This window comes from Paramisgurnus dabryanus, chromosome 24, assembly GCF_030506205.2.
Source record: "Paramisgurnus dabryanus chromosome 24, PD_genome_1.1, whole genome shotgun sequence".
NCBI classification, from domain to species: Eukaryota; Metazoa; Chordata; class Actinopteri; order Cypriniformes; family Cobitidae; genus Paramisgurnus; species Paramisgurnus dabryanus.
The window spans coordinates 24,629,594-24,653,353 of record NC_133360.1 but is presented as its reverse complement, the minus strand read 5'-3'; the positions used below and the strand labels follow the sequence as shown (position 1 = coordinate 24,653,353).

At 37.5% G+C, this 23,760-nt stretch overlaps 1 protein-coding gene and 1 long non-coding RNA gene across 4 annotated transcripts; both read right to left on the bottom strand.

Moving 5' to 3' along the window:
- Nucleotides 1–2,239: 2,239 nt before the first annotated feature.
- Nucleotides 2,240–4,704, bottom strand: LOC135741226 (uncharacterized). Of its 2 annotated transcripts, XR_010529385.2 has the most exons (4): nt 4,375–4,704; nt 2,972–3,117; nt 2,642–2,833; nt 2,240–2,418 (listed from the first exon to the last, which is right to left on the bottom strand). It is a non-coding gene; the product is annotated as an uncharacterized lncRNA (long non-coding RNA). The 2 variants fall into 2 exon arrangements; XR_010529384.2 differs by having other exon boundaries at nt 2,240–2,833.
- A 1,718-nt stretch (nt 4,705–6,422) lies between these two features.
- rrbp1b (ribosome binding protein 1b) lies at nt 6,423–22,045 on the bottom strand. 2 transcript variants are annotated; one of them, XM_065259591.1, is made up of 28 exons: nt 21,977–22,045; nt 19,350–20,061; nt 19,115–19,263; nt 18,900–19,022; nt 18,619–18,771; nt 18,165–18,283; nt 16,968–17,121; nt 16,446–16,572; nt 16,057–16,163; nt 15,860–15,897; nt 15,659–15,766; nt 15,159–15,221; nt 13,609–13,669; nt 13,432–13,466; nt 13,254–13,341; nt 13,009–13,101; nt 12,773–12,865; nt 12,428–12,532; nt 11,644–11,733; nt 11,051–11,143; nt 10,905–10,976; nt 10,635–10,727; nt 10,464–10,547; nt 10,252–10,317; nt 9,721–9,804; nt 7,151–7,231; nt 6,950–7,072; nt 6,423–6,840 (listed from the first exon to the last, which is right to left on the bottom strand). In XM_065259591.1, exons 2-28 carry the CDS (start codon nt 20,026–20,028, stop codon nt 6,805–6,807), a joined length of 3,117 nt encoding a protein of 1,038 aa, XP_065115663.1. In that variant the 5' UTR covers nt 20,029–20,061; nt 21,977–22,045; the 3' UTR covers nt 6,423–6,804. The 2 variants fall into 2 exon arrangements, with proteins under 2 accessions (XP_065115663.1, XP_065115664.1); XM_065259592.1 differs by lacking the exon at nt 10,252–10,317 and having other exon boundaries at nt 15,860–15,898; nt 16,055–16,163.
- Nucleotides 22,046–23,760: the final 1,715 nt, after the last annotated feature.

The window sequence follows — 23,760 nt, the reverse complement described above, 5'->3', positions numbered from 1 at the left end:
TTTATGTTAAACATTTTTGCACTACATTTTTAAGTACAACCAACTTGGGTTTACAAGTCATTTCACAAGTCTTTGATTTTTTATCTTGACTAATGATTCATTGCTGTAACTTTATTAAGTCAATGAACACATCGTTAGTCGAGTTAAAAAAAGTTGAAGCGAGTTGTAAATCCAAGCTGATTATAGACAAGTTTCCTGTGTGAAATAGGCGGGCCGCCATTAGCCTTTCACTCCGGTTGTGTCTGCCAAGCACTTCCGGTTAGCGAGTTTGTTTTCGCCACGAGTTGTTGCAACCGCGAACAGCACAATATGTCCCCGAGCCATGTCGGCGTGTTACATCATCCATAGTTTAATTTCTTCACGCTAACCAAAGACAGTAAAAGACGCTAACCGGAAGTGCTTGGCAGACACAACCGGAAGTCGTTGGCAGAATGAAAGGCTAATGGCGGCCCGCCTATTTCACCCGGGAAACTTGTCTATACTTAAAAAAATTTTTCAAAGAAAATGCAGTTTTTTAATTTATTTGTAAGAGCAAATCTGTACAATACTATCGTTTGCCAGATGCCACAGGGGTGAACATGTTGTGGCCAGGGTGTAAATTGCTGTGACCTTTCTGGGTGGAACGTGCTTTGTAATTGTCTTCCGGAGTTAGGAACCGAGATTTCCTATTTTCTGAAGTCCAGTCAGAGTACCACACTGCAATGAAGTGAAAATTGTATAAATCAAAAATCAGAGACACAAACAACAACAACAACAACAACAACAACAACAAGTTATATTAATATTAACAGTAAGGCTGGAACTGACAAGACACAATAAATTACTTAATTATCTGTAATAAGTGAAATTGGGCAAGTTTACCTCCAGCACCATCAGCACTGGTGCTCCTCAAGGCTGTGTGCGTTCTCTTCTTCTCTTCTTCCTTTACACCAACGACTGGATTTTAAAACACCCCTCCATCAAACTCTTGAAGTGTGCACTGTGCAGGTCACACCACAGTCATCGGCCTCATCCAGGGTGGTGATGAATCTGCATACAGAAGAGAGGTTGAACAGCCGAGTGTCTGGTGCAGTCAAAACAACCTAAAGCTGATACTGATAATGCAGTAAATATGAAGTGTGCATTCAAGGTCAAGCTACCAAAGGAGGAGCAGCACAGTGATGTGAAAGATGCAAAACTTAGATGATGAGAGTCTATGGGAGGATGTGACCTGGGAAGAGGAAACTGAGAACAAGACAAAGGTTGTCATGTTTTGCACATTCTCTGCAATAAGTTGTGCATGATGGTATGAAAGAAGCAAGGGCCTTTTCTTCAGCACTCATTTATTAAATTAAAACACTAATATAGTCCTATAACTAAGTATATATCTCCAATTCATACAGATTACAAAAAACACAAGGCATGAATGCGTTAAAAACTTTTCTCCTTAAGCACATTTTTAAGCACATCACTCCTTAATCCTGCTACCGAAAGCTAGTTATTTTCGTTTATAAAGTTTTAAATATGGATATTTCTTCAACAACACCGCGCGGAATACCCTCAGAAGACCTTTGTTTATCATCCTGGAGCCGTTTGGATTTATTTTGTGAAGGATGGACGCACTTCTTTTGGACTTGAAGGTCATGGACCCCGTAACTTCACATTTAATGAACTGAAAGATCTAAAACATTTTCTAAAATATCCGAAAATGTGTTTGTCTGAAAAACGATGGACATATGCAACTCGGACAGCTTGGGGGTGAGTAAATCATGGGTTTAATATCATTTTTGGCCGAACTATCCCTTTAAGTGAAATGAACATCCCTATACTCAAGTAAAGGGCAGATATTGTGATTTTGCAGCTGTTTACTAGGTCTTGTCCAAAGTAGATTTTTGGTTGCATGTTCTTTGACTTCAATCAAATTTATGAAATACCAATTAAATAAATAAAGTGACGGTTATTTAAAAAATACTTTTTCACTAATATCCAATAAATAATAAATTATATTTAACATCAATCTCTTTCCTGTCTGCTGTTCTTCTCATCCATCTCTGTATCTGGATTGTGGTGTTAACTCACAACAGAGTAACGGGATGAATGATTTTTATACACATTTCGTATACACATTTAGATAGCTGTATCAAGAGTTTTGAAAATGTAGCAACAGTATTAAACAATGCTTGTTAACAATGTAAATAATGTAAACTATTAATGTTAAATGTAAATAAAGCCCTTAAAGTGTCTTACCCGAGCCTCGTCTGAGAGACTGATCCAGTGTCACATATGCAAAGCTGGTCCACCGCCTCATACTGTAGCAGTGCTATGATAATGACCGTATGCAAGACGCTCCTTTAATTGAATCTTCCATCCGGTTGTCATTCCAATGCGTCAAGCCCTTAAGAAGATAGGCCTGAAAATGTTCATCACTGGCACTGGTTCCTAAAAGTTAAATAAACATATGTACAAAATATGTACTGCACATGAGCTGCTATAAAGTACTGGTTTCCTGCAATTGAGTTATGAAACACATGAGAAATTATTGTAATGCTTATGACATTAGAAAAGAACTGGAATATTATTGCAAGTGCCACAAATCACTTCATGAAATACCAGATGTCAAGGTGCAGTTTAAGCTCATGCCACTCAAAAACATGACCTTCACCTGAGACTGGCCGTGCTGACTACAGCAATCTCTGTTCACCTAAATCACTTTTGGGGCTCTCCTGCCTCCCAGTAGCATTTCATCAGGTCAGCTGCCATGGGGTGCAGGTCATGTCACCCTTCAGCTGTCAGCACAGACACAAAGACTTGGAAGTGTTCATTTTCCACATTTGTGCACAAGTTTCTTTATGACCTATTGCAAAAAATAAAAGGTCAATAAAAGGCTTAACCCGTGCAGACCCACTGGCGTACACAGCTTACAGACACGCAAGACAGGTAAAAGGGGAAGCTCAGCAAACACAGGAGGCTACACAAGGGAGGACCTTGTCACCTTGTAACACTGCAGGTTGCAGGTGGAGGTGCAGAGACACTGGAGGTTGCAAGTTACCTCCTTCTTAGGTTCGAACCTTCCAGACGCTTCACCTCTGCTGATGGTGTTGTGAGGAGCCTTTTTGATGTTGCTGATTGATACATTTTCTGAAATAAAAATCAGAGACTATTAGCTCTAGCAATCTGAAAGTTACCTGCATGTTAACGGTGTAACAATAATTTAACAAGCTACACATAAACCATATTCCTGTGGTTTATAAATAAATATGGCCATGACCACAGACTGGGCAGATGATGGGTTTTCTACAGAGTAAAGGAATCCCTAATATATAAAATATGTAAAAGACCCAGGATAATCTGAAAAACAAGCCTTGTGCATTATAGAGAATAGCCAAGTGTATTTTATGCATCCTCAAAATCATTGAATTATCTTTCTTTCATATCTTACTTTGTTTTAAAGGCAAATATATATTTAACCACGTGCCTTATTATGGACGAAATGCATTTTGTTATCTGAATAAATTAAAAACATAATCAGAATCACTTGAACAAGAACACAGAACAAGTGCATTTCTTCAAGTTTATATGTAGATTCACCGCTAGAGGGGGCACGGATCACACGTAAAAAAGTATGCAAAAATGCGGTCCTGTAATCATTTTATAAAAAGTTTTTTATAGTATATAATTTGTGAAAAAATGTGAAAAAACAGTCGATTGCATTACATTTACATCTGCTTACGTTGCATCAAAGGTTTCTTTTTATTCATTATTTTTGCAGTGTTGATCATTACAGCCAATCACAGACGTGACCGATGAGCTCATCAATGTAATGTTTAAATGAGTTGTAAAAGAAGATTTTTACTCAGTTTTCCATTCATGTCTAAAACTACAATTAAATTAACTCACAAACAATTCTCACCTTGCTTTGGCGTGTATAGTCTATAAAGAATATGGCGTTAAAAGGTTTTGATGGATTCTATATTGATATATAAATTAATAATTATTATTACAGTATGAGTTAGCTGTGCCCCTCTAAAATATTGGTGCGTTCAGCTTTAATATAGCCTTTGAAATTAGCATAATCTGAACGATATTTTGTGACTGACTTTTTAAATGTTTTAAAATGAATAATTCTAGTTTAATATGTTCTTACTGCCTTATTTATAGCCGCTGCTGTCTATACGAAGCCTTTTCCTGCCAGTTGCTGTTGCCCATCGCTTACTTGCGTGCTAACGAGTTTAATAACAGGTTGGTAAAAGTTTGATGCGGGTAACGTTAGGAAAAAAATGATCACGACAAACTTACTTGACTAACTAACAGACTACACTTGATTTGTCAAACTTTAGCAACTTGTACAAGTTATATGTCGATTTAAGAGCATAACATTGTTAGAAACAAACTTACCTGAGAATTGCTAAAGTACCACGAAAGTTGTCGATGAAAAATAAGATTAGGTCACGACCTTATCTTGCTTTTGAATGCTGATTGGTCAAAATAAAAGACGCGAGGAGGATGATTTACACGCGGGGCGTCAGCTTGGAAGATGGCCTGCGAGCGAAACCGCCTACTTACATACTAAATAGTTTTAAGCAATAAAAAAAAAAACATACTAAAAAGTAGGCGAAAAGTAGTAGGCGAGGCGAGGAGTATGTCCGAATTCCTGGTATTTAAAAACCAGTAGGCAAAAAGTACCCGGATTATCTACTACTTCTTGCAACATCCCGAAGTGTTCATTCGATGAGTCCCCGGGAGAAAAGTTATCAAACGAAGAAGAAGATGGAGGTGCGTTGTTTTTTTTTTTTTTTTCAAAAATGTCCAAATTCAAAAGCGGTTATGCAGCTCTATTCAAATGAAAATGCATATATTAAACAGCTGTCCCTTGTGGTTAAAAGTTATTCCAGGTAATGACCAACTTGTTGCTATGACGACGTATGTCACGTGAAGTATCAAAAGGGCGGATGTACGTCCAAATTCATTCATACTATCCATATTCATACTATGTAGAGCGCACTGTTTTAACTGTCGATTAGTGGGTACTTCATCTAATTCAGAACTGTCACAGTATGCGATTTCGGACGCAGCCATAGTCTAATTTGTTACTGGAGAGAAACGCGATTGGTCAAAAATCCACAGGAAAGAAACGCGATTGGTCAAAAAGTCACGGGAGAGAAACGCGACGACTTCTATCCTTTACTTTGTGTTTATTTTTCTGGATTGCCCAAAGTTCCCAACGCCTCGTCAGTTTGTTAAAACCATAACACGCGCACGCTCGCCCGCAACAGTCACATTTTTAATTCCATATTTGAAATGCTTATAAGGTCCCTTCAGAAGATCCGTACATATTGGTTTAGGTTCCTTTGCATTTTTAAAACTTTACTTTGTAAGATCACGTATAAAATGACTGTTAATCTGGTAATAATGTGTGTATTTATCCAAACGTGGCGCTCGGTAAAGTCACTTGACCAATCACGATGGAGGAGAGGCGGGATAAACACTACACCGACCAACCGGAACATCCCTCCTCTACTACTGAATAAAAACATAACATTTTATATAGCGTGCCGATTAATATAAAACACAGTGTGCTACCACAATATGAATACGCATTGATTAAACAAATTATCCGCAAAATCTGATACTTACAGAACTTCCGCGGAGGTTTGTATAATTGCAACCCAAGCACTTAAGCGCCCTCAAGCGGTCATTTTTAGAACAACGCCTGGCGCGTTCAGCCTTCGGTGGGGTAATTTTACCTCAAGAGAATTAATAAATTAATGACCTAATGTACTGTTCACTGCATATAAATTTTCTATTTCGTTTTTACTTGTTTTTAATTAAATTGTGTTGTGTTTAGAAGTTAAAAAAGTAGTAAAATTGCTATTTGTTGCAGTGTATTAATGTGTTTTAATATAAATGTAAGTTTAATGCATTTATTCTGCGTGGATTGCACATTGTGGTGCATTTATACATATGATCCCGGAGACATTATCAAATTAATTAATTAGCGTTTCGCTATTTATTGATATTATGAACTTATCTTTGTGTCTTCATGTGTTGGCCGATCGAAACTCCTACACAAAATCAGACTATTTTATAGGTTAAGTTTATATCTTCCTAATATACTTGAATCCTTATGTTTTAAGAATATAAACCAACATAGTTTAGTATATTAACTTAAAATATTTTAATATTTGGTTATTAATTCCCACTGAGCAATGTGACGTCGAAACAATGTCTTTTTTGCACATCCAATTTTGGTCCCCTGAAGGTGCAGACTGCGACGTATTCAATTTTTTAAAGTCCTAATTTACTTAAATTTTTAAGCCTATTTAAAAAAGCACACTGTGTGTGGGCCGTCATACCAGAAAAAACTACTTACAAATATTTAAACAGTACCCAATTATTACAACACATGTCAGCATCAAGTCGTAAAAAGAAATACCACCAAGTGATCAGGTAAATAGTTTATTATCTTATTACATTTGTTGGCAGCCAACTACAGAGAGTAATTCTTGTACCGCATTGCCACACAATGAAATCTTTCTTCTCACAAGAACAGGCAAACAAAAGATAAAAAAGATTGATTGCACAAGTCACGTGTGTTTTACACAAACACTTCTCCTTTTTAACACTGAAAATGATTTTTTTGAGGCATTTGAGGTGATGGGGTTTATTCACCTAGTAATGGCTCCAACAAAATAAAAAATACTCCTATACAATCCTCAACATTTTATATCAGTAAATATATTTGCTACAGTATCAGGGAATACGAAGTAAATATTGGAAAGGAATAATTAAGGTAACAATTTGGTTTGACTTGATTAATTCATTGTGTCAGACAGACGTCCCTTCTTTTGACTCCTCAGTTTCCTGTAGACAAAGAACGAAATGTAAAAGATGTTAAACAACAAAACCTATTCCTGTTATCGGCATTTAATCTGTATTTTGAATAATTGTATGTGTTACGTTTGTAAAGTACCTTGCCCTGTAGCTGCTCCTGCAGGCTCTTCACGGTCTCTTTCTCTTTGGTCAGCTCTTCCTGAGTGCTCTTCAAAAGATCCTGTAGTGCAGTTGCCGTCTGCTTCTCCTTCTCAAGTCTCTCCTAACATAAAAACACTGTTTGAGAGCAAAATTCTGCGCATACATGTTTAACTTCGACATCTTATAATGTTGTAGAAACCTTTATCTCATCAGATGGTCCTTCTCCAGACGCTTTCAGCTCTACTAACTGGGCGTCAAGATCCCTTACACGCTTCTGCGCCTAAAAAACAACAAGCATGTAAAATTTCAAAGGGTAAACAGCATTCTGCACTACACACAAAAAATACAGGGATATTTTCAACCCAGCACTCAGCCAAAATGTTGGGTTGTTTAAACCCATTGTTGGGTCAAATATAAACATTTTCTGGGTTAATATAACCCAATGGCTGGGTTTGTCCCTTTTTGTAGTGTTCTTGTGGCTTAAATGGTGGAGCATTGGATAAGCAGCACAAAACCTTACATTTTATACTCTTTAAAAGAAAAATGTAAGTTGACAAAAATTCATTTTTGTAAGCGTTACCAATTTAAAACACAAAAATATTAGTTAACTCAAAAAGTTGTGTAAAAATGGTTATGTCAACAATATTTTAAAGTTGAATTAACTCAAACTGTTAAGGCATTCAGGTAACTTTGTTAACATTTGTTTTAGGGATGCTAAACAATTAATCGCGATTAATCGTTAGCAGAATAAAAGTTTTTGTTTACATCACATATGTGTGTAAACTGTGTATAATAAATATGTATGTGTATGTATATGTATATGTATATGTATATGTGTATATATGTATATGTGTATATATATATGTATGTATGTATGTATGTATGTATGTATGTATGTATGTATGTATGTATGTATGTATGTATGTATGTATGTATGTATGTATGTATGTATGTATATATATATATATATATATATATATATATATATATATATATATATATATATGAACACATTCATGTATAATTTTAAGAAAATTTTTTTATATATTAAGGATTTATATATAATATAAATTATACATAAATATACAAATGTATATACACATGTAAACATGTCTAAAACATATACATGCATGTGTGTACATTTATTTATACAAAGTTATTATACACAGTTCACACACATATATGATGTAAACAAAAACTTTTATTCTGCTAACGATTAATCACGATTAATCGTTAAGCATCCCTAATTTGTTTATTTGAATTTAAAAAAATAATTAAAATAAAGGACAACTAAATCAAATTATTGATTTTTTTTAATTTATTTTTATTAGGCCTGATTTTTTTAAGTGTTTAATAAGTGTGCCTTATTTTGATTGATTGATCAGCATTTTTATTGGTTTAACCACAAAATATGTGATGTCCATTCCAGTGGACGCAGGGCCTGAAGGGGTTAAAATCCAATAAAATCCAACTAATATTACAATTAAATGAATATATTTTACATAAATTGAAAATCTATTTGAAATTAACCAAATCAACACCAAAACAATCAAATCTATACTTACTGGATTACTATTTTATCCAAAGCATCTTACAAAAGTGAGAAAAACAAAGCAGCGATTTCTCTTATGTAGCGTTTACACCAGACGCGGAAAAATGCGTTATTCACGCGTAGTTGGACGCTTGAACATTTTGAGTTTACGCGCTTCATTCGCGCTTGAAATTCTAGTCATTCGAGACATTCACGTGTAAATTCGCATCATGGGAGGGGCTTTTATAGCTCAAATTGAGTAAATTTACCAGATTGTTCGACCTTCTTACTCACTTTCTTCCAAACAAGATCCTTTTAATTCCTGTAAAAGTACGAAGATGTCTCGTGTATAGTAGTTTCTGTTGGGTATATTACTGATCAAATACTGTATTAATATTATATTAGGCCTAAGGCCTGTTGTTTCTACACAAGGCTGTAATGACACCCAGTTAAACTTTCGTTTTCTCAGTTAACTTTCGTTTCCTAATTAAAAGAGCCCAGGTGCGATCCTGCCACTATACCCCGATTGTTCTCGCCATGATTAGTTTGAGAAACAAGGTCGAAACAACTGAAAAACAAGAGTACGTCATTTTAGATTAGAGAATTTGTCCGGCTGTACTTCTGCACTTCTGCTACATAAAACAAATAAATTAATTGTGGCAGACCGTGACCAATGAGAAGAATGTACGTCATCTCAGATAAGAAGTGTTTGATCTTACTGTATAAAAATGGAGTCAGATGTTGGGGGCAGATGATCTTTGAGCACCTCTATGAGGGGTGTTGATTGTCTCACTTTGTTGGCTCGAGCGAATAAAGTAATTTTTGTTTGGCACCTGGAACCTTTGTCTCCTGAGTATTTTTCTTATGAAGATTCAAGCTAAGACTTTTTGCCACAACACGTGTAGCGATGATGATTGCCCTCCATGGTTTTGTTTTTCTGCCTCCGCTCGCTCTAGCAGTGACGTGATTACAGGAAGCAAGCTGCTGATTGGTTAACGCGGCTCGAAAATCCGCCAAAGTTCAGATTTTTCAACTCGTGCGGATCACGCGGCACCGCTTAATTCGTGCGGATCGTGCAATTCGCACTACCGCGCCGCAGGATGCCTATTCGCATCTTTGCATTGACTTAACATGTAAATCACTTGCGTTTGCCACCTCTTCCGCGTCTGGTGTGAACGCTACATTACTATATGTTGTCTAGCGTAAAGACAAATTGAAAGCCCACTGACATGCGTTACCTGTTCATAGTCGTTTGCTAGCTGCTGTCTTACATCCTCTTCAGTCTGCAGTTTATTTGTCACTTCTTCCAGCTTCATCTGCACCTGTGTCAATGACAGTGAGATACAACTGTTACGTTACAGCATCCAGACACAACGGCATGTATACAATATGGATGCCTGTGATGGTTGAATGGTTAGACGACTCGGCCTTAACTGAAGAAATCAAGATAAACCAAGACCAAACAAACACCTGTATTCGAGTTAAGAAAACCAGCACTGTATAAACATAACACGCCCTCTGTCACTAGACACACCCTCAGCCATTAGCCACACCCCCAGCATTGGTTTATGATTGACACACACAGGAAGTTCAGCTGACGATGGGAGATGAAAAGTTAGACACCTGCACCAAGGTAAAAGCCAACCAATGTAATTCAAACTTTAAGGAAACCACCAAACCAAAGACTTTAAAGGTTTGAATGGTAAAGGGTAGATGTTTGAGGTTCCCATAAAGCCGAACAGGGTACCATGTCCCTCCACTATCCTAACCTGAGTGGACCGTGTGGTCTTCGCATTGCGTAAATGCTGTGTCATCTCCTGTAGCTTCTGTCTGACCTGAAACCGACAGCTGTCACTCAAAACAAAAAGCCACGTTGGGACAACTTAGGCCCATTCATCATTTGTGACACCAGGGTGTGGACTTCAAGATTTTAACTTCACAGTGTTTTGATTGTGTAAAGACGATAAGACGTTCAACCTACCGATGAAAGTTCTGCTCTCTGTTCCTGAGCTTCTGCTCTGGCAGATATCATCTGGCTCTGAGTTTCTGATAACAATGCCTTCAGCTGAAAGAGACGTGAAGATATGACACACATACATACTCAAATACGTTAAACTAATCCTAAAAAACGCCACTTTGCTTAGGTGTTTACCTGAGACATCTCTTCTTCATATGTTTGACTGATGGTTATGGACTCCAGCTGTTTCTCCAGTTGTGCTTCTAACAGCATCACCTGACCCTTCAGCTGTAGACAAAAGAAAGGAAAAATATGCCGCTACTACAATTGAGCCCATCAAACAACTATCTGAATACATTCGAAATCATTCGAATAGAAAAGAGACCTGAAAGTCATATCAACATTGCTTATATGTGCTTGATGACCATCAAAATAGGAAATTTAAAGTGAAGTGTGCATTTTCACCTGTTCTGTGTCCTGCCTGTCAGCTTTCATCCTCTCCATCGTCTCCTCCAGGACCTTCATCTGATCGAGGGCCTGTATGAGATAGCCAGAAATTCAGGCCACTGAACACTTCAGAAAAATCCATCATTACTGAATGAGATTCTTACCGCCCGTCTCTGCTCCTCTGCATCTGAGATCTTTGATTTCCATGCAAGTTCTCCATCCTCTACAGTCTTCTGAAGAGCTTTCAGCATGCTCTCCTATACACACACAAACATAAAACAAACTCTTTATCCAATAACCAATTTAGATTATAAAATACCTATTTTTAGAGATAATAGGGTTACTGGTTCTTATTTATCTGCCTAAAGATTTTTTGGTTCAACTTAAAAGTTTCCTGGTTGCCTTAAAACGGAGTTAATTGAACGTAAAAATATTAAAGTTTGTTTTTAAATATTAAGTTGAATTAACCCAAGAAATTAGGGCAACCGGGTAACTTATGGCCGAAGTATTATCCATTTTCTACGTGTATGCAAGGGTCCCTTAACAGTGCACGTGACCGCTTTCTTCATCAGAAGAGTATGCGCGTACTGTACGTGGCACACCGCCGGATTTTTGAAACCCAGCATACATTGTACATGCGCCTAGAGGAGAATGTAGTATGTGGCCCAGGAGATGCCAGGAAAATGCGTAAAAAAGGGCTTTACTTTTTCAAATTTAAGTTGAACCACTTTTTGCATGATTAATATGCGTGCCATACCGTTTCACTGAGAGTTGATCTGTACTGTTCGCATTCGGCCTGCAGTGACCGCTGACTCTCCTCTGATTGGACGAGCTTCTGTTGCAGTTCCTGTATGACACAGATACATTTATAAACCCTATTGTAAATGTAAATTGCACCCCTTCAGATTGAACAGTGATTTAAAAAAAAGAAGAGGTTGCAGCAGCCGCACTGCCGTCGACCCAAAAGTGTTTACCGTTACGTTAGTGACTTAGGGGGTCGGACACTGGACGAGAAGCGCCGCGTCCCGTCTAGGACCACTTGGAGATATTGTACACATTATAAGTGCACATTAAATAGCGCAGGCTTAGATAGTGTCTTCTTCAAAATGCAAAATATACGTTAGCAGTGTAAAAGAAAGATAAAATATATATCCATCCGTTTGGTTTCCGCCATTGGGCCAAACAGATGGATATATATTATATTTTTCCTATACAGCAGCCAATGTTAATCCCTAACGATTTGGGACAAATATGATGTTATTTAACTATGTGAGTGGTGTGACAGGGATTTGAGCAGTGTCCAGAGTCACAGCGGACAGATGCTGCCGATGTGCGTACATTCATAGAAAATAATGTGTTCTGTTTTTAGGGGGCGTGTACACCAAAGCGGCTGCAGACGGCGTATGTTTTTAATTGTTTCCAATGGAAGTGCCGTGCTTTTCAAAAACACGTTTAAATGCCTTTGTGTTCCTACCCCCTCAAAACTTGTGAATCTGTGTTTGTGTGCATGCGTGTGTGTGTGTATATAGATGATCTCTGACCCTCAGGTTTGAGTTTGATGCTTCGTGCTGCGATTCTGCTGGAATCTGTTGTGTTCGAGTGAGGGACGCCTGCGCTTCATGTGTGAATGCCTCCAGCCAGTTACTCTACAGCACATATTCAAATGAAATAAAATTAAAAACATAATACAACAACAGATTTGTATATTTATTGAAGTAAAAGATTTATTGGAGCAATGCATATTCATAAATAAAAAAGTAAAGAAGTAAAATTAATTTACTTAAAATACAAAAATATTAATGCAAATATTTTACTGCTACTAAAGTACAATTATACTACTTAAACATTTTTAGTATTTTAGAACAGATCCACCTGGGATCTCTTACCTGATGTGTTTCTATGGTAATGTGAGGGAAGAGACTTTGGAGGGCATTTTTGGCATCACCCTGGAAAGAGTTTAGCCGCTGTTCAACCTCACTCTGCATAAACACAAGACTTTACTTAACAGAGTTTTTAGGAAAAACGATGCTTCAGATGTTTATGAACTTTTCATTCTTGACACGTTTATTGTGTGTGTGTGTGTGTGTGTGTGTGTGTGTGTGTGTGTGTGTATCAGGGTCACCTGTGCAGCCCTAGCTTGGCTCAGTCTTTCTTCACCCAACCGCTCAGCAGCAGCCAGAGCCTCTACTGCAGTATAATTCTTCTCTCTTAGTTCCTGAACAAACAACAGTTGTATTAATGGATGGATGGATGGATGGAAGTTAGAGATTAAATGAAAAATAAACATGCTGTTAGATGGATGAATATATAAAATGGATAGATGGATATAAAAGAATGACTGTGTTAGATATAGATGAATGGACTCACATTGCTCTTAGTCTTTATTCGCTCCATCTCTTCTTTAATCTGATGAAGTTCCTCCTCCAGTGAGATCATACGAGCATCCTTCTCCAGACTAAAAACAAAATTCAGTGATTATAATTCAATTCAGAGAGGACAAAGAGAAATTCATAAAGAAACCGATGAAAATTGATCTCTCTCTTACTTCTCAAATGGTGGCTCTACTTCAGCGGTGTTGGCCTGTAGATATGATAAAGCCATGAACACATGTACTACACACACACACACACACACACACACACACACACACACACACACACACACACACACACACACACACACACACACACACAAGTATTCATTTATCAAATGCTGCACTTACGCTTTCCATCTTCTCCAGCTGAACCTGCAGGGATGCCACCAAATCCTCCTTTTCTTTCAGACTGATGGAGGGAAAAAAACATTGAATCAAAACTGTTTACGGACACTAACAAAAAATGAAAAGTAAATATATATAAATATATTTTATATTTATTAATTTGTATTTATATAGCCGTGGAAAAAAATTAAGAGACCACTTTATTATTTTCAGTTTTTCTAAAATTACTATTTATAGGTATGCAGCGTTGCCAGGTCCTCTGCCTTTCAGCATTTTTCTGTATTGGGCTATTTTTAAAAGGTTTCTGCCGGTTACAGATGAAAGGATTTGGTTAATAAGTTGTTGGTATTTGGGCTGTAAATAGTCAGGATTCTTTTGAACTACCGTAATTTTGAATGGCCATTGGGCTGGTTTTGTTTGCGAATCGGTCAACCCTGTAGGTATGTGTTTAAGTAAAATGATCAATTTTATATGTATATTTTGTATGATTTTTGTATAAATACTGACAACATTTCTGCCGTGTTCCTGATAAAAATAATGTTTTGATTAGCATTTATTTACTTTAAATTGAAATGGGGAAAACATGGTCCAAATAACAAAAAATATAGTGTTTTCTGATCTTAAATACAGGAGAGAAAACAAGTTCAAATTCATTTCTTAATAACAAACAGCTATTACAATGTTTTTTTCTTCTTTTTACATTTTTACAAAGTTTTTTTTAGTAAAATTTCAGAAATATAAATTTTATGGAATAACCCTAATTTTTAATCACATCTTAAATGTGCCTTTGTATTCACTCAGTCTTTTACATTTCTGTTGGGTGACTTAATGTCGCTCATGAGGTTTGCTTTTGTTGGAATTTAAAGGGACATATCACGAAAATCTGACTTTTTTCATGTTTAAGTGCTATAATTGGGTCCCCAGTGCTTCTATCAACCTAGAAGATGTAAAAAAGATCAACTCTGTAACTTAGTTTTGGTAAACCATTCTCTGCAAGCATGTGAAAATATAGGTCATTGAAATGTGGCTCCCCTTGTGATGTCAGAAGGGGATAATACCGCCCCTTAATCTGCACTATCCAACCAAGGCACTGCCATTTAGTGCAGAGATCAGCTCTGAAATGAAATAAGGCAGCGCTGGATTTGAATTTGTCCATCGAGATCTGATTGGATCATTTGAAGTTGGGTCATGTTGCTAATTGCTAATCACAGCGATGTTCTCCCGGACCCCGCCCACCTGCCATTCATTATGACCGGAAGTAAAAAGAGATTGTTTTTAGGAAGGTAGGAGATTTGTATTTTTTTGATTAAAGCTTATGAGGGCACATGAATTTTTTAAAATTAATGAAGCTCACAGATATATCATTTGTAAAAATACCACAATAGTACAAAACAAATGACAGTTTTTTATTTTACTTTTCATTGCGACTTTAACAGCACTGGACAGAACTGGTCGTAACACATGAAGAAACTATTAAAAGCAAAACTGAAGTGGTCTCATAATTTTTTCTTCGGTAGTATATATAAATATAGATAATAAGATGTATTGTTTACCTGGTTTTAAGTTGTTCAATCTCAGCCGTGTATTCTCTGCATTCTGTATTGGCCTCATTTATCCTAAAAACATATTATAATAATAATAATAAATATATATATATATATAATTTTACTTATTAAATGTTTAGGTTATATTAAGATGTATACGATATACTGTTCTTTGGCATAAAAATGAAGCAACACTGGCCAAATAAACTGTGATAGTCACAGTAAAATGTTTACATTATCAGATGTAAACACATAACACTGTCTGTGAAAATCCATCTGAAGTCATTTTTTTGTATAAAATCATTATAATGTAAAGATCATTTTGTGAAAATATAACACTGATATTTAGGTCTTGTCAAAGAATGAAATTAAAGTGAAATCAATAAGTAAAATCAAACTCTGATGCTCCTAATCTCATCATTAGATTGTGACACTTTATCTTGGATTTCACAGGCAAGGTCACAAATAATCCCAACACCACATAATTTGAATAATATCAGGTGCAATACCTATTCTGAGCAGCCTCAACCTGAGTTTTCTTTATTGTGTCAAGCTCCTCCCTCAAATGACTAAGCTCCGCCTCCAGTGATTTCAGCTGATCCTCCCTCTCTTTCAGACTGCAGTTAACACATTCGTATAGTCAAATAGGCATAACCATTAAACTTTGAATATTAATTTTAAATAGCAAATGGTGTACAAGTCCACATTACCTGCCCTTCAATTGCTGAATCTCCTCCGAGTTGTCATTCTGTACAGGACCAAAATAAAACACAGTTTAAGGAATTATTATAATGATAATGTCTGAAGTTTGACATGACATTAGATATTTGATATTAAAATCTTAGCAATTGTTTAAAAAAAAAAAAGGTGCACTGCAATTTAGAATAATATTGGCACATTTTTGTACCTGGGTCTCAGCCTGTGGTGCCTGAGACAGCTGGGCTCTCAAAGTCTCCAACTCTTTGCATTTGTCCTTTAGCTCTGCTTCTGTGACACCCATACTTTCCTTGAGCTCTATGACATAAAAAGATGAGACCTTATATGGCGCATATGATGGAAAATACGATACATATAGTAGGCTATATGCAACATTGTAAAAAAACAATATTATGTAAATATTATTTACATAATATTGTATATAAATGGTGTTCCTTTGGCTCATTTGGTAGAGCATTGGATCATCAGCGCAAAGGTCATGGGTAATAAAATATAAAGCAAGTCGATTTGGATGAAAGTTTCCGTTAAATGCATAAATGTATAAGTATAATGAGAAAAGATGTATTCATGTCTACTTACCATTGAGGGTCTTGGCCTGCTCTTTTGCCGTGTCTAGTTGAGCCTGTAGGGCATTGCTACTGTTTAACGCCTGGCGAAGTTCTTCACTGACTCGATCCAACTTCTGCTTTGCCTCCACATGGGATGCCTAAACACGTAAACAACATAGACCCTATTAACAATCCTCTTTAATTGAATACCAGTTATGTTCTTGTTGCTCAATTGGATGATTATTGGTTAGCAATGCAAAATGTGCTGTAAACATAGAATTCAAAAACGCTACGTCGCTACCTAAATGAACAATGTGGGAGTTTTATTAACAGTGGTTTACATTGCTTGCATAGTTCAGCTGAAAAATTCCCCACTCACACAGACACCCAATCATGGTTTCCTGCGAAAAATACCACTAATCCCAAAAGACAGACAACATTGCTCATAAAGGTTAAGTATTTGTTAAAAAACGTACTCATGGAAAACAGAATTTCCATGGTTTAAAGACCACTTCAGGGAGATGAAATAGCAGGAAAGAGGTCAGAGGTTTACTTTGGTTTGTGTTAGCTGTTCTTCAGTGGCAGCCATCTTGGCTTCCAGAGCCTTTCTGCGCTCTTCCTCAGCATGCTGAGCGACTGAACGATCGTTCAACTCCCGAGTGAGACGTAAACAGTCTTGACGCAACTTCGCCAACTCTGCATTCTGCCTGTGGATGTCAAAACAAGCCATAAAGAAGTCTTATAAAAATAAATAACACATTATGCACTTAGATGCATGGTAAATGGTATGTAACGTTTTTGTGGGGTAGCGAGGAGAGAAGTGATTATTTTGGGAATGGAAGGGAGACACGTGACTGGGACATGCTCCAGAGTAGATCTGAATCTGCAACTACATGAGCACCAAAACCATAATAATGGCGCTTTTCCATTGCATAGTACCCCACGGTTTAGTTTAAAACGTTTCAGCTCACCTCACATTGGCGTGGTTAGCTTTTCCATCGAGTTTAGTATCACTTCACAGTGGGAGGGATTATAGGCATGTCGTTATATTTGCGCAGCCTGCTGTGACATCATACAAGGGAGAGCGTCGTTGTATAATCCCATACAGTTATTTATTTCTCAGTCCGCCACAAAATTAAAATTGACCACCACAAACAGATGTTTGCACATCGCGTTTATCACTATACCTCTGTCTCACATGACAGTTTCTGTACAAACACACGCGGCGTCAGCCGACGGCGCTCTGCGGAGCCTCATTTAGGTTGAATTTAAGCATAATAATGCTGACGTGCTCGTCGCAAATGTTCAGCCACAAACTGCAAGTCTGGAAAAAACTGTTATGGTGTCACTGATTCTCAACCTGTGGATGTTTTTCATCGCTTAATGGTTTTGGAACTTATAGCAGAGCAGATGACAACATGTTTGCTCGAGACAGCGCAAGCTAGCATTGAGGTAAAGCCAATCTTTTACAATATAGCGATGACGTGACGATTCTCTCAGACCAATCAGTGATCTACAGTGTTTTCACGTCACGTTTGGTATCAGCTCGGGTCGCTTGGAACCCCAACCGAGGTGGTACGAAAAAAAGTATCGGGTACTACGTACTGCACCCAATGGAAAAGCTCCCAAAAGTAAGCTGACCCGACCCCAAACTAAACCAAACCATGGGGTACTATGCAATGGAAAAGCGCCATAAGTCACAATCAATATCGCAAACAAAACTAATATAAGGGTAGCATTTATCTAATACCTGCTCTCTGCCTGGCTGGTGGCTTTGTTGAGGGCATCTCTGAGAATGGAATTCTCCTGTTCCATACGGGCAAGCTGAGCGGTTGGTCCATTTTCCAGCTGCTCTTGAAGGCTCTGGATCTGGGGCCACACACCACAGACATTTACTAACATACTACACAGGAGAGCAACAAAAGGACTTCTCACACTTGAAATAGTTAACCCTAGGTTATTCTAAACCCCAGGTTAACTGACTCCTGGGTTAATATTCTAACCATGCTTCGTTTCACACTGCATGCGTTTGGCTTTTAAGCAGGGTTTCATAACCTTAGATTTATTTCAGGGATAACCCTGTTTCTAAATTACAAGTGTGAAACGATCCTTAAACTAGTGTTTAAAGCGGGGTTTAGATCGAAGATAATCCAGGGTTAAGCGTAGTGTGAAAAGCGCTAGAGACATTGTGAGAGGTTAGTGACCTTGCTGTTGAGCTGCTGCGTCTCGAGGATGTGCTCCTCTAGAGATGTCTGCATGCGTGCCTGCACAGCTGCAATCTCCTGACTACGGGTACTTAGCTCGGAGCTCATTCGGGTCTCAATAGAGGTCACCTTGCTCTTTGCAGAATTCAGCTCCTTTGAATTCAAAAGCAGGAAGAAGGTTAGGACAATGTTTGGTGGGCAAAAATGTTGGTCAAACATGGAGAGAAGCTTCATGTTTGACATCATTGATTTACTTGGTAGTGTATGTTGGAAGGTGTTACCTTGGTAAGCTCACGGACACGGGTCTTTGCTGCGACTATGTTTTCCTGCTCAGCAGTCAGTTGCTTTTCCTTTTCTTCCAGTTGCTTCTTCAATGCCGCCAATGGGTCACCCTTCTGAGATGCCTGCCAGTCAGAAAGAAAAGAGAGGTAAGAGCTAAAAGAGGAAGATGGGTATTCATTGAGAATGCAAGACGGGTTTAGACTTGATTTTGTACCAGTTGCCAGGAGTCCTTTCCTGCCTTCTTGCTGATGATCTCAAGCAGTTTCTGCATTTCGGGTTCACTAAACGAAGTGTTATTCAGATTGGAAACCAGAGTTTTGAAAGGTGACAGCTGGGGGGCATCCACCGCCTCTACAGTAACCACTTAAAAGAAAAACAGTCTTGAGTTATACGTTTTATGGCTACTATAAAAATTAAACTGCCGTCCTATTTGCTCAGTGGACACTTACCTGGCTCAGACTTTTTCTTGGATCTCTTCTTAGTTGGAGTTTCAGTTTTGGGTTCTTCAGCTTTAGGGGAAGCAGAAACCTCAGAGGCGACATTTGCTTTCACCTTCACCTCAACCACCACTGGCTCCGCCTTGACTATGACCTCAGGGACCTCCACAGGCTTAACAGGGGCTGGTTCCACCTTGGCAACCTTCTTCTTCTTTTTCTCTTTCGGGGATGGAGCAAGTGGGGCTGCTACTACACTTACAACAGAAGCAGTAACACACTTAACAACCTCAACAACTGGTTCAGGTACAGCTGGCTTGGCAATAACTTCAGGCTCGGGTTTAACAACAGGCACAGGTTCAGGTTGGGGTTCTGGCTCCAGTTTGGATACTGGTTCGGGCTCGGTACTCTCGACGACCGATTCAGGGGCCGACTCAGCCTCAGATTCGGTAAGCTTTCCATTTGGTTTCTCATCTTTCTTCTTGGCCTTGCTTTTCTTCTCAGATGCCTTTTTCTTCTTGTCAGAACGCTGAGTTTGAGTCTTGCCTGATTCTTGTCGTTGTTTGGCTAAAGCCTCCTCAAAAGACGTTTCCTTCATGGAAAACGTTGATACAAGCGTGATCCCTATGGCAGAAAATACCATGAAGCCACCGAACACCACGATGCCAAGAGTTTGAGGGTCGTACACATCCATCGTTGCCTTGTCCTGTCCGTCCTAAATCAGATCCTACAAGGGACAAAAATCAATTGTTACTAAAAGGCTATTGTTTTTTTTGACACTTTATAAGGCAAACAAGTCTTATTCAATGTTAATGGATGACAACATCCCAACACAAGTGGTTATAAGTTTGGGGAAGATCGAAGATTATCCTGCAAAATGTTCCTGGGGTCACTTTAAAAAAAATTATCAAAGCAAAAGTGTTACATTTTATTAAAGGCGGAGTGCACGATTTCTTAAAAACGACTCAAGACGACTACCAAAACACACTTGTAGCCAATCAGCAGTAAGGTGCATGTCTACTAAACGACATCATTGCCTGGGTTGCGCATGTGTGGGGCGGGTCTATCAAAAGAAGTTCCAGATTCTATTTGGGTAGGGGCGTGTTTGTTTAGATGATTTCAAATGTCAACACTGGCTTTCAGAGATCATGGACCCTGCCTTTAACTCTTCATTGGCCGATACGATAGTGGTCTTGGATTTCATACTGCCATCTATCTGCAGGGATACAGCATTAGGCAAAAGCGTTTTCAGTTATATGTAACATCACACATTATTCACCTATTTTGTCTAATAATATGAACTCGGTCAAAATAAAAAAATAGTTTTCAGGTGGTCATGTGACCCGCTAGTCACCTTAATATTTCATATTTCAAGCATTTTTTGTATATGACTAGATTCTTCATGTCATATTTACATAAATTTAAACATGTTCGTCAAAAACACTACTTATTTGTTCAGGTGTAAAACGTACCGGATAAAACCTCACACAGCGCCGAGTTGTTGACAGAGGAAAAGTGATGCCTTTAAACAGTGTATCAAAACTTATAAAAAGAAATGTACATTTTACCAAACAAAAAACCCAAAACCTTATAATAACTCTTGCCCAGTGGAGTTCATGTTATGCAACACCCCACCGAAACCACGCTCCTTAACATTCCCTCACGCAAACACACAAAGGCATACATTCAATGTCCAGGGTACAGGTTTGTGTGCAGAAAAGCACAATAACCTTCCCCCAAACTCACATTTGAACAAACCAGAGCAATTCTTCACTGGAATGTTTAAGATTGGGGCTTTATAGGTTTGCCCCAGGTGAAAGGGTCAGCTTTAAAGGAAACACATCCCTTCTCACAGGCACAAAACACATGCAAGCTTTCCATATAAAGCACACTATACAAGCTTAATTTGGTTCTGTGTGCCTTTATAAAAAGTATTGCAGTTTTACTCCAATTTGTATCTCCATTCTGCAGACTCACTTCATAGATATGCACATATTTTCCCATCATCACAATTTTAGCATCCAAATTTGAAATTCAAACAGCAGGGCTCAGGTAACATTAGCTTTTTGCAGTGTTACTGTATACAGTACAACACATCTCACTGAATGTGGGTTGCTTTTTTATGTCAGACATTAACCCTTTTAGTACTATAACATCACAGACATTACATAACAAGTGTGCTACAAAGTATCATTTAACAAACCTACCCTTGGTAACTATTTAAAATACATGAATAGCTTTAAAACCACTTTTCTGATGGGTGTAAAAAATATTTCCTAAAAAGTGAAAAGTACATTTTAATGGTAAATGTACCTTTGATTTACTCAACAGTTGTCTAAACGAGGTAAAATTGGTGTTAATAATATATTGCGCAAAGCAGAAAATCAAAAACTGTGTCACTGGAACAAACACATTAAACAAACAGCCCATGAAAGATCAATAAATGACACGTAACTTACTCTTGTGAATAAGGTCCGTACACACAAACTATTTGAAGATGCAAAATATCAAACGTAATCCGAAAAAGGCAATTTGTTACAAGACCGACTGTTAGATTAGGAGATGACTCGACTAAATATCACAAAATAACTTTAGTGTTCATCAAACGCTTTTATAACGGTGATAGAAAAGCGGTCGCTTACCTGCTGTTCAACTTGCAGAAGTTCACAATCACCGCTGACTTTTGGAGTCGTGGCACTTTCTGCGAGCGCCCGCCTCTAAAGCTGATACTCATCCTCATGCTGACGTCTGATTGGATGAACGCCTGTCAATCAACGCCCTTTAAATTGGCACGTCACGCGCTGTATCCGCAAGCTGTGGGCTTTTGTGAGCGTGTATTGATATATAAAATAATAATTATTAGAAAAATAAAATAGAATATATGATGTAAAAAAAATTAAAATATATGATTTAAATCTGTTAATAAAATTAAAATATAAAATCAAGGTATTGATGCAATCTGTAAACAATACACCCACTACATCCTAACCTAAGTTTCCTAACTAGATAGCATTTTGTCATACAATTTTGGGGTATCACACATTTATGGTATCAGATCGTAACAGATGGTACTTCAATTCATATCATAGTAAGCTATTAAATGGCATCCATCATATTAAATCGTTTTAAAGGAATAGTACACCCAAAAATTAAAATGTTGTCATTATTTACTCACTCTCATGTTGTTACAAACCTGTATAAATGTCTCTGTTCTGACGAAAACAAAGGAAGATATTTTGAGGAATGTTTTTAACTGAACCGACCATAAGCCCCATTTGCTTCCATAGTATAGGCCACTGTTTTTTCCTACTATGGAAGTGAATGGTGCTCACGAATGGTTTGGTTACAAACATTCTTATAAATATATTTCTTTGTGTTTATCAGAACAAAGACATTTATACAGGTTTGTAACAACATGAGAATGTACAAATGATGAAAGTATTTTTATTTTTGTGAACTATTCCTTTATGCTAAAGATTGTCCTTACTGTAGTGTCCTTCAGTATTTACTATAGTAAAACTGTAGTATGCTATAGTAATAACTACATATATAGTAGGCCTATTAACTATAGTTTAGATGAACTGTAGTAGGCTAAGCATTAAAGTATACTTAATATTTACTAAGGTAAGGTTCAAAAACACTAGTATCCAGGAATGACCAGTTTACTATAGTAAATACTAAGTTAGTATACTACAATATTTTGTAGAACTAATATTTTCTGACATTTAAGATTATAAACTAAAATTAGAGTGAAATTAAAGTCAAATGTTCTAATACTTGATTAATTTGATGTAATCCTTTTTAATTCAATCAGCTGCTATTTGATGACGACATCTTACAGCATTCACCCAAAGCTTTGCTCAGAAGGTCACTGAACTTTTGAAGATACATTTGAGTACACATCCACCCCCTCACACCCACATCCACTAAAACACACACTGTTTCTTTTTCTCGGTATCAAACTGTGCAAACTGTAACATTGTAGTTTGTATAAAGGGGAGGGGGGTTCACACATTTCCAGACGTGATGCAGTACAGGACAAATCATCAAACAACAAGGGAAGCTGTTCACTTAGTACCAATACGCCCATTCCTATGCTGATTTCTATGTAACACACTGCTAAGTAGCACCCAACTACTAACATATCTTTCAGTATTAATGGTAGATTGACAGACAAAATAACAAAATCAGATGCAAGTTCATTTAAAAGCCACCAAACCTGACTTTATATCCTTTATATAAAATCCAGCACAAAATTATGACATAGAATAAGAGGTGGAATTTTTGTTTATATGTGACCCTGTCTGTGAAATCCAGGTTAAAGTCTCATAATTAAATTTTAAGTTTAGAAGCATCAAAGTTTGACTACAATCATTGATTTAACATTAATCTTAATCGTAGTCAGTCGATTTTAAAGATATTAAGG